This window comes from Herpailurus yagouaroundi, unplaced genomic scaffold (assembly GCF_014898765.1).
Source record: "Herpailurus yagouaroundi ecotype Mexico unplaced genomic scaffold, PumYag 59178, whole genome shotgun sequence".
Classification (NCBI taxonomy): Eukaryota; Metazoa; Chordata; class Mammalia; order Carnivora; family Felidae; genus Herpailurus; species Herpailurus yagouaroundi.
Window position 1 is genome coordinate 2,422 of NW_024414974.1, and position 11,204 is coordinate 13,625.

Genomic DNA, 11,204 nt, shown 5'->3' on the forward strand with positions numbered 1-11,204 from the left:
GATAATAGATGAATTTTTTAAGTATCTCTCCTTCAAAGTAGTAGGCACAATGTTATACTTTCTCAGTAGAAGACACTGGAGGGACATTGAAAGAGGAAGTGTCTCTCCTGTGATCTCTGGTTCTCAAGAGTGTGGATATGAGGATATCCTTAATGCTCTTCTCCAGGCATGAGCCAAGAACAACTGTCTTCACCAAATGTGCAATCCCAATGTGGCCTGGTGATCAGCTTTCTGTGGCCTTCTTCATAGGTACATCCTGTGATCCAAACCACCTGCCCACTGATTCCCTCTGCTTTCTCTCTCATGCCTGACCCCCTCACCCCTAACAACTACTCTTCTCTAGTTCCCCCAGTGCTGCATCCTCCAAACATCAAGGCCCTTCGGATCCTGTATGTAGGACAGTTTTAGCTCCAGGCCTCCAACCCTACCAGCACCCCATTCCTACAATACCCACATACTGGCCACTAGCTGTGGCTCATCCACACTGATGTGCTCCACAAAGTAGCTTCCTGTTTACCCTGCAACTGTATACCAATTCTGACTTTGTAAACCAGCTCTGGCATCCCACAAAACAGCAAACTTCTCTGCCATCTAGTAGTTTCGGCCACACCTTCTCCAATGAGGTGTGAATTCCAGCTTTGGAGAGGGCCCCCCCCTCTAAATTTGTCTTTCTTTTGGGCATTCTCTCTCATCCCCAGAATGCCATAGGAAATAATATATCCTATATATGATGCATTTTTCATAGTTTAATAATTCTTTATGTTAAACTTTATGTTTTTGTTAAACTTCCCTTATCCTTTGTGCACTTTCTATCCCTGCTTGGATTCATATTGCTACAGAACACATCTACATAAAATATCATTCTTAGAATTGCTAAGACCTTTCTCTTTGAGAGCTGCATCAAGTAAAGATATCCACTATCACTGAGAGAGAGCAGTATGGGATAAAAAAGGAACAAAATGCTTGGAAAGGAAGAAGTATGACCAGCATTATTTGCAGATGTTATGATTCTGTACCTTAAATCCTACAAGTATTTACAGAAAAGTTGTTAGAATCAATAAAAGATTTTAGACATTTATAGTATTAAAAAATCAACATTCAAAAGCCATTTGCATTCTATTTACCAGCAACAAATTTAGAAAATGAAAATATCAAAGACAGTATTTGCAAAATATGAAGTACCTAGGGTAAAATGTCTTCTTCTAGAAAAAGAATAGAAATAGTTTTAAAGAAGTTTTTTTTAATTAAAAGGAAAGATAGACCATATCCATGAATCAAGCATTCAATGTTAAAAATAAGTCAAATCTGAAAGTTCAACACAATCTGGGGCACCTGGGTGGCTCAGTTGGTTAAGCATCTGACCCTTGATTTTAGCTCAGGTAGTGATTCTCCAGGTCATGGGATTGAGCCCCTCATCAGGCTCCATGCTGAGTATGAAGCCTGCTTGGGATTCTCTCTCCCTCTCTCTGCCCCTCCCCCGCTTTCTCTCTCTCTCTCTCTCTCTCTCTCTCTCTCTCTCTCTCTCTCTCAAAATAAATAAATAAACATTGAAAAAAATAAAGAAGGGGTGCCTGGGTAGCTCAGTTGGTTGAGAGTCTGACTCCAGCTCAGGTCATAATTTCATGTTTTGTGAGTTTGAGCCCCAAGTCTGAGCTGACAGCTTGGAGCCTGGAGCCTGCTTCAGATTCTCTCTCTCTCTCTCTCTCTCTCTCTCTCTCTGTCTCTCTCTGCTCCTCCCTTGCTTGTGCTCTCTCTCTCTCTTTCTCAAAAATAAATAAACATTTAAAATAAATAAATAAATATTCAACATAATCTTAATTTGGACCCCCAAAGAGTTTTGGTATACATTTTTTCAGATGAGTTGATCACTTACACAGAATAAAAACAGCCAAATATAACCAAGACACTTTTGAAGAACAAGGAAGAATTGGCTGGCCTTATCCAAATATCAAGATTGGCTTTAGATTTGTAGTAATTAATACTGATATGTGGTATTTCAAATAGACAGATTAATAGGGCCACAGTACTTACTAGAGGGCATAGAAACCAGCCCATACATAGGTAGATACTTGACACATGAGTCACTGCAATTCAGTTGGAAAGGAGCTGACTTTTCAGTAAGTGCTTACTTAGACAAATGGATATCCAAATTAAAACAAAAACAAAAACAAAAACAAAAAGCAGAACCTTACTCAACACCATACACAAACATCACTTGCAGGTAGACTAAGACATACTCTGAAAGGCAAAACCATAAATATTTTAGAAGACAGTATAGAAAAATATTTTCACATCCCCAGTGCAGGGATAGATTTCTTAAAACAGAAAAATCACAAACCTTAAGGAAAAGAATAATAAATTTTGACTGTATTATAACTAAGATCTTCTCACAAAGCAAAACATATACAAGTGAAAATAAAAGCAACAGAGGAAGGGAATTTTTTGGCCACACACATAACCACCAATGGACTGATATTAAAAATACATAAAGAACTCATTAAATCAGTAAGTACAAGACTGAAAATAGAATAGAAAAATTCTGGAAATCCAAGATGTAAGTGAACAAGTGTAGCAGCAGGAACTGTCTATGCTACTGGTGAGATTGTACATTGGCACAACTACTACATAAAACAATTTGGCATCACCTAGAAAAGCTGAGAATATTCACATCCTATATCCCAGTGATTCTATTTTTTGAGGTATATCCAAGAAATTTTACATATGTGTCCCATGAGACATGTCCAAGAATATTCACTGCAGCATTTTTCATAATAGGAGTCCAGGAATTTTCTCTCACTAAATTAATAAATCCAACTGATGAGGGAGCATGGGGCAAGCTGAAGGCAAAGTGCAGGCTAATAGCAGCCCCCAGCCAGGTGGAATATGTGTGATATTCCTTGGATACTCCTGGCTACCCAAGAACAAAGGAAAGTGGTTTAAGTGATTGCCATGGTGATGTGGGAAACTAAGGCAAATGAAACATTAAATTCCTTTACTGCCTATAGCCCATTGACCAGTCCTTGAAACCCTCAGAGTGATGTCCCTCTAGGAGCGCAGTTACCTTGATGATTACACTTTGCTAAGGGCAAAAGAGAATCTTGACTTAACATTATCCTGACCACCTCCCGGCCGAGGAATCTGTAAGTCTACTTTAACATATAAAAATTCCTTTGGAAACTTCCTTTGTATCAACTGCCCCAAGATATAGGCTGGCAATCATACTACAAGATTATGTCCCCATGATTTATATCTGAGGTTTTACTAAACACTAATAAATAGCTTTTTCCTCAAGGTCCTGGAAACCTTGCTTCCAGGAGTCCTTAGAGACTTACTCTAACTCTAATCCTCTCCCAGCCTGAGGATATATTATCAGTTACCTTTCACCACCCTAGTGCAGCTCTTCCTGCCCATGAGTCCTATCCCTGTGCTTTAATAAAGTCACCTTTTTGCACCAAAGACATCTTCAAGAATTCTTTATTGGCCATCGGTCCGGAGCACCCCACCTTCACCAGAAAACTTCATCACAACCAGCCAGCCACCCAATAAACAAATTTTAACACATGAAAAGTACTTAGTACCATGCTTAGCACTGGGAGGGGCTGGGAGTGTTTATTTTGGTATATACAGTGATGTACGAATTTAAGTTGCATTTAGTAGATAGATTCCTAGGTATTCCAGCACCATTTACCGAATGAACTATCATTTCCTCATTATCCGGCAAGACCCTGATTTCCTACAAATATTGAATGTAGAACTTATTTATGTACACCAGGCTCTGCCTCTGGACTTTCTGTTCTGTTCCAGAGACCCAGTACCAGAATATTTAAATCACTGTGTCGTTAAACACGTTTTAATATCTGATAGGGCCAGTTTCTGCGCACTGCACATTTTTTTTTTTTCCTTTCAGGAACATGTTCAGGCCCGCGGCAGGGGGCGGGGTCGCTCCTCCTCCTCTGCTCTGGTTCCCGCGGAGCCTCCCGGACGCTGAGATGGAAAGCCCAAGGCTGCTCCCGGCTACCGGGACGCGACAGAGCGACGGTGCTGGCATCCCCGCGGGCGGCAGCCGGGTCCACGGAGGCCCTGACCCGCGGGCTGGCCAGGTCCCCGCGCGCCGACTCCTGCTGCTCCGGGGCCTCCAAGATGGCGGGCCCGAGAGGGAGTGCGAGGAGGCCCGCGCGGCCTCACGGGGCCCAGGCCCCAGCCCGTTGGCGACCAGGCCAGATTACGCTGGCGGCGGTGGCGGCAGCGGCGACGGCGGTGGCAGCGACTTTTTCCTGGTGCTGCTGGACCCAGTGGGTGGTGATGTGGAGACCTCGGAAGCCCGCCAGGCCTCAGGGCCTGTAGGAAGGGAGGAGGCCCAGTCTGGCCCACAGCTCCACAAGGGTGAGAGTGGCGCGAATCCCGCGGGCTTCATGGCGCTGGGTCCCTGTAGTCTGTCCGCGGTTCCAACACCAGTCTCGGCCCCTGCCCCAGGCCCGGGACCCGCCGCCACCTTCGCGGGCACCGTCACTATCCACAACCAAAACCTGCTTTTGCGCTTAGAGAATGGTGTCCTCACCCTTGCCACGCCCCCGCCGCCAGCCTGGGAGCCTGGGGTAGCGCCTGCCCCTCAGCCCGGGGGTCTGATGGCTCACCAAGCAGGGATCCCACACGCAGCGCAGCCCAGCGACTGCCCCGAGCTGCCGCCCGACCTCCTGCTGGCCGAACCGGCTGAACCGGCGCCTGCCCCGGCGCCTGAGGAGGAGGCAGAGAGCCAGCTCGCAGCCGAGAGCCCCCGCAGGCCGCTGGGCCCGGGCCCGGGGGTGGTGCTGTACCTGTGTCCCGAGGCCCAGTGCGGACAAACCTTTGCCAAGAAGCACCAGCTGAAGGTGCACCTGCTGACTCACAGCAGCAGCCAGGGCCAGCGGCCCTTCAAGTGCCCCCTGGGCGGCTGCGGCTGGACTTTCACCACCTCCTACAAGCTCAAGAGGCACCTGCAGTCTCACGACAAACTTCGGCCCTTTGGCTGCCCTGCGGAGGGCTGTGGCAAGAGCTTCACCACAGTGTATAACCTTAAGGCACACATGAAGGGCCATGAGCAGGAGAACTCATTCAAGTGCGAGGTGTGCGAGGAGAGCTTCCCTACACAGGCCAAACTCAGCGCCCACCAACGCAGCCATTTCGAGCCCGAGAGGCCCTATCAGTGCGCGTTTTCCGGCTGCAAGAAGACGTTTATCACAGTGAGTGCCCTGTTTTCCCACAACCGTGCCCACTTCAGGGAACAGGAACTCTTCTCCTGCTCTTTTCCTGGATGCAGCAAACAGTACGACAAGGCTTGTCGCCTGAAAATTCACCTGCGGAGCCACACAGGTGAGAGACCTTTCCTTTGTGACTTTGACGGCTGTGGCTGGAACTTCACCAGCATGTCCAAACTCTTAAGGCACAAAAGGAAGCACGATGATGACCGGAGGTTCATGTGTCCTGTGGAAGGCTGTGGGAAATCTTTCACGAGGGCCGAGCACCTGAAAGGCCACAGCATAACCCACCTGGGCACAAAGCCTTTTGTGTGCCCTGTGGAAGGCTGCTGTGCCAGGTTCTCTGCTCGCAGTAGTCTCTACATTCACTCCAAGAAACACTTGCAGGATGTGGACACTTGGAAAAGCCGTTGCCCAGTCTCTACTTGTAATAAACTTTTCACATCCAAGCACAGCATGAAGACCCACATGGCCAAAAGGCACAACCTCAGCCAGGATCTCTTAGCTCAGCTGGAAGCTGCAAATTCTCTTACACCCAGCAGTGAACTTACCAGCCAGGGACAGAGTGATCTCAATGATGCAGAGCTAGTGTCTCTCTTCTCTGATGTGCCTGGCAGTAGTTCTGCTGCAGTGTTGGACACAGCACTGGTGAACTCTGGAATCTTGACTATTGATGTGGCTTCTGTGAGTTCAACTCTGGCAGGGAACCTCCCTGCTAATAATAATAATTCCTTAGGGCAGGCTGTGGACCCTCGGACCTTGATGGCCACCAGTGACCTTCCCCAAAGTCTGGATACCTCTCTCTTTTTTGGAACAACAGCCTCTGGTTTTCAGCAGGGTCCCTTAGATACGGATGATGCCTCAAGTCTAAGTGTGGGGCCATTGGCATCTCTGGGCCCTTTGGCTATGAAAAACTCGAGTCAAGAACCCCAAGCTTTGACGCCCAGCAGCAAGCTAACAGTGGACACAGATGCTCTGACTCCTTCCAGCACCCTTTGTGAAAACAGTGTCTCAGAACTACTGATGCCAACCAAAGCAGAATGGAATGTACATCCTGACTCTGACTTCTTTGGACAGGAGGAAGAAACCCAGTTTGGATTTTCCAATCCAGCAGGAAACCATGGTTCTCAGAAAGAAACAGATCTTATCACAGTGACTGGCAGCTCATTTTTGGTATGAACTATTAATTCCTTGCCACATGGCTTACTTTTATTAATTACACTCAATTTTAAGGATATTCTGGACTAAATGTTTAAATGAAGCCCTTTCTAACAGGTTTGGAAAGGAACAAATCCCGAGGCTATAAGTTGGGAAATTTAAATTCTGATCTTGACTCTGGAACTGACAAGTTGTGTGACCCTGAGCAAGTCACGTAACCAATCTGAGCCTTAACTTGCTTATTTATAAAATGAGGTGGTTTGAATAGATTATTTCTAAGATTTTTCAACTGTGTATTTTCATGATTTTGTGCTCTTTCTATTGCATGTGCTTCTAATGTAATGAAAATGCATTGAGAGTTAATGATCAAAGAATGTGAACTGGCATTTAACTTTAAAATTTCAATGGAAATTTTACAGAATGTCAGAATATTTCTAAAATCTAGTGATAGAGCTTAAAAAAAGAAACCTAAAAATATGGGTTGGTTCTTTTTACCTCCTCACCCTTCTAGTTTCTTTCTTTTTCTCTCTTTTTCTTTCTTTTTCTTTCTTTCTTTCTCTCTCTTTTTTTTATGGAAGGTTATGTTGTGGCAGAGCTTTGATAAGACTCAGACCCAGAAATTTTGACTTTGTGGTGTTGAGTAAGTGGCCTTAAGTAAGTCATTTAGCATCACTAAACCTCAGTTCCCTGCTGTAAAATGGTCATTGTAATGTATACCTACCTGATAATGCATTTTAGACTTATTTTTCTATCCCAGGAGTTAGTTTTGGTTGGGAAATGTTCTGTGTTTTGGCATGCTTTGGTGAATCTTTATCACTTTTCCTGCCCCTCTAGTTCCTTCCTAAAAGAGAAATTAGCATAATTCAATGACATGTGTGCAGGCAGTAAAGGTTTATGAACAATAAGAAGCAGGAAATGGAATATCTTTCTTCCACAGATTCAGAAGATTTTTCTCTATACAATTCTTATGTAATGTTGCCTCCAGGTCCGTTTGTCTGAATTACAGTATCTTTGCTCTGCATTCAAAGCCAGCCCATGGAGTGAATATATAGAGCCTGTGATTCCAAGAAAATCTGGGAACAGATCAGAGTGACATTTTCTCCCTTGTGTCCCATAGAGCAGTTTGCTTGCCTTCTTCCTGAGTTGGAATGAGAGGTTCATTTGCATTTTGAGTAAATATAATCAGTCTTACATGAGTATAGCATTTTAAAGTTTATGCAGCACTTTCACAACTTATATTTGAACCTCACAATATTGTGAGATAGTTGGGACAAAGTTTTAACTATAATTCATATTAAAATTTACCTAACTCACGTTAAAAGTGAATCATATATATATCTATATATCTATATATATCTATCTATATCTATCTATATATATATATATATACATATATATATATATATCAACTCCCATGTTTTTCTCTGAGTTTCATTTGTTTATAACTACTTTTTCTGTTCTACCTTAATTGATGTCTGTTCCTTTCTGCCAGCTCTACTCTCTCTCCAACCTCTTCTCTAACAAGTGCATGTAGTTCCTTGTCATGATCTCTTCTTTTAAAATTTTAATTAGATGGGTCATTTTCATGGTCACCATATCTCAGCCATTCCCCTCATGGCCCACTTTTCAGTCACAATATTTACTGCAGGTCTGAATGTCTACTAAGAAATTATAGTGTGTTTCTATATAAATCAAATGATAAGATATTTTTATGTAAGGTTTTTGTGAGACATGTTCTTTTACTTTACTTTACTTTTTTCACCATGTTGTTCTGCTAGCAAACACTATTAGTTGCCCTGAAACATTCTAACCCAGTACTACTTGCATGTAGATGTTTGTGGATGACAAGTATAGCACTTTGGCAGTGCACTTTATAATTTGCCACTTTGAAATGCAACTGTATTATCTTTCTGGTTTTTAAATTGGTTGTGCCCATTCAGTGAAAAAGCAAAAAGTATATACATAAATTTGTAATTCAAAGAAGTGGTCAGAGTATGATTGTTTCTAACCATTTAACAGTTCTCCCTCAGCACTTTGGAAGGATTTTAAGCCCATTTTGGCAATGCATTGTCACTAGTTAAGTCCTCTTAAACAGATTTTTCTTCTTTTCCTACAGATAGGAATGTAGAGGCCTGATGTAAACATGCAAGGTGTAGGCATCTGTTAAGATATGTAAACAAAAGATGTTTTAAAATTATTTCACTTCGTTTCTTTAATCCCTCAATACTCTGTCCCTTTATTAAAAACTATTCTGTGGAATTTTTAAAGGACAAATTTTACGTTTCTTGAAGATAAATAATCTTATAATTGTTTGTAGGGTCACACAGTTTCCTTCAATCTATTTGTTCAAAAGATTACTCTTTCAATATCATTTTCCCAGCATCATGGTGAAAACGGCATGACATTACAGTTAGAAGTACGACTACCAACACAATGGCTATTTCTGTTAGTGTTGGCATAAAGATGCCATTTAAAAAAAATAATGGGACATAATTCAATGTTCTCTCATTTGTTTTACTTGACTCTTCAGTACTTGGTTTATGAAAATTTTGCCAATTGAAAAAACAGTAACAAAATGCTTTTCAGAAAGGTTTACATTTAGGGGACTCTCCAATTGAAAAAATAGTAACAATGCTTTTCAGAAAAGTTTACATCTAGGGGACTCTGTTGAACGTGTTCATCATGAGTTAAAATATGTTAATCTTGACATTTTTACTATTATTTCATTATGGTATTACATAATTGAAAGTCTTTAGTAGAAGTGAAACTCCACAGAATATGAGGATCACTTTTCTTTTTGGATTAAGTCTTCATATTCCCATCCAGGAAAAGTTAAGAGAAGAATTTGGTATAATGGTATTTATGACTATTCCTTGATTCCAGATAAAACATTGATTAACTCCCTTTTTGGGAATACTCATAATCCCTTTGTAATTATTGATACCAAACAGATCCACTTGATGCTCACTCAAAATAAGTGATAATTAAAATATAAGGCTGAGCTGAAATTTGTGTGTATATATAGCTTTTGAACAAAGGATTTTCTTAGCAATTTAAAAAAAAATGTGTGGGGGACTTATAGAACAGATTAAGCTCTATGTCAGAGCACAACTACATCTAAAAAGCAAAGCGCATGCTACAAATGAATTTTTATATTTGTCAAATCTCTATTGACAGGGCCTTTGGTAACAATTTTTAAACTGGGGATCTCATTGTATATTTCAAGTTAACTTACAGACTACATACAACATACAAGGTGTAGAGTACTAGGAATATTGATAAGAGGAGTAAAATGTAAGCCACATCTTAATTTTGGAGAGGGCGTGAGAACTCACATAATAAACATGTCACAACAATACCAGGAAGCATCCTTTCAGAAACCAAATTAATGGCTTGGAGGAAAAGAAGGGGCAGTAGCTATGCTTTAGTGGATGGTTAGATTTAGTTATGTTGAGAAGAGAGCAGATGAATTCTAGCCAGGGAGAAAAACCCAGGAAAGAATGTGAAATGAAATAGGCTACACAACACTGGGAAAGACCATCTAGTTGACATGCAGGGCTCATGTTTGGTAAGTTCTGGGTAGTAGGGTTAGACTACCAGTATGGAGCCTAACTCTAAGAGCTGTGAAATCAGTCATAGCAGATAGGACTTTATTCTGGACATGGTTTAGAGCCAGTGAAGATATTTAAGAAGGGAAGTCAAATGATAAACATATAGAAAGTTTAATATAGTAGAAATATGCAATGTGGATTTGATGAGGGGATATAAGATCATGTAAGAGTTTATTGTAAAATAATTTCAGGGTGCTGTGATAAGGACTTGGAAGTGGAATCATGGCAGGAAGTGAGAGATATTGGAGATATTTCCAAGTTGAGGTAACAGATATAACTTGGTGACTCACTGAATAAATGAGACATCAATCAGAAAAAGAAAGCAAGAGCAGAAATGACTCTAAGGATTTCTTGGAGGCTCTAAAAATTACATTTTATTAGTCATGAACGAGAAGGGTTGAAATCTTTCAGGAGTACATATGAAAAGACGATTAGGGCATGTTTAATTCATGAAGAAGTGATAGATCATAGTTACTACACTGTAAACTGTACATATTGTGGATTATGCACAGTATTAGGCAGTGGGGGCCATTTCATTTTCCCTGGCTCCTTCAAATATTCTCAGATTCACATTTAATGTTTATATTTTTGTTTGCCTTTGAGTATTTACAGGCCTCTTCAACTTTGCATCAAAAAGAGCCTCTTCAACTCTGCATCAAAATGAGCATACTGTCTTCACTACTTTGGATATTTAACAAATATTTTATGTGGTATTTAGTAATATAATAAATAATTTCTCCATAATTTAGGAGATGCTGTTTAGTCATCGATTTTGATAACTCCTCAATGGAAACCTTGTTAGATTAAGTTTTACCTGTATTGTTCTCAGATTGCAAGAGACAGGGCTAGGGTTATCTAAAACTAACTTCCATGTGATCTTTGGGGCTCCTTACTCAATTCCCTGTGCCATTGACTGATATGGTGTGAGAACTCAGTCACAAGAATCATATTCTCTGTTATCCATATACCCTAACATAGGTTGTCCTTTTTATTGTTACCCTTACCACTAATGGTGATAACTCAGAAGGAATGGAGTCCAAGTAAAAAGTGAGAGTAAATAAATAGCACAAATAACTACTCAGTGATTACATTTTTTGATGGTGAATTTTCTATCATACATTTTCAACAGAACACTTCATTTCATTCTAGTTTTCTTTTTTTTTATTTATATATGAAATTTATTGTCAAATTGGTTTCCATA

The 11,204-nt window shown here is 41.2% G+C and overlaps 1 protein-coding gene across 1 annotated transcript; it reads left to right on the top strand.

Annotated features, from left to right (window-relative positions):
- Positions 1-3,710: 3,710 nt before the first annotated feature.
- LOC121024157 (zinc finger X-linked protein ZXDB-like) lies at positions 3,711-7,697 on the top strand. The gene has a single exon (XM_040466448.1). The coding sequence runs from the start codon at positions 3,912-3,914 to the stop codon at positions 6,411-6,413; it is 2,502 nt and encodes an 833-aa protein (XP_040322382.1). The 5' UTR covers positions 3,711-3,911; the 3' UTR covers positions 6,414-7,697.
- Positions 7,698-11,204: the final 3,507 nt, after the last annotated feature.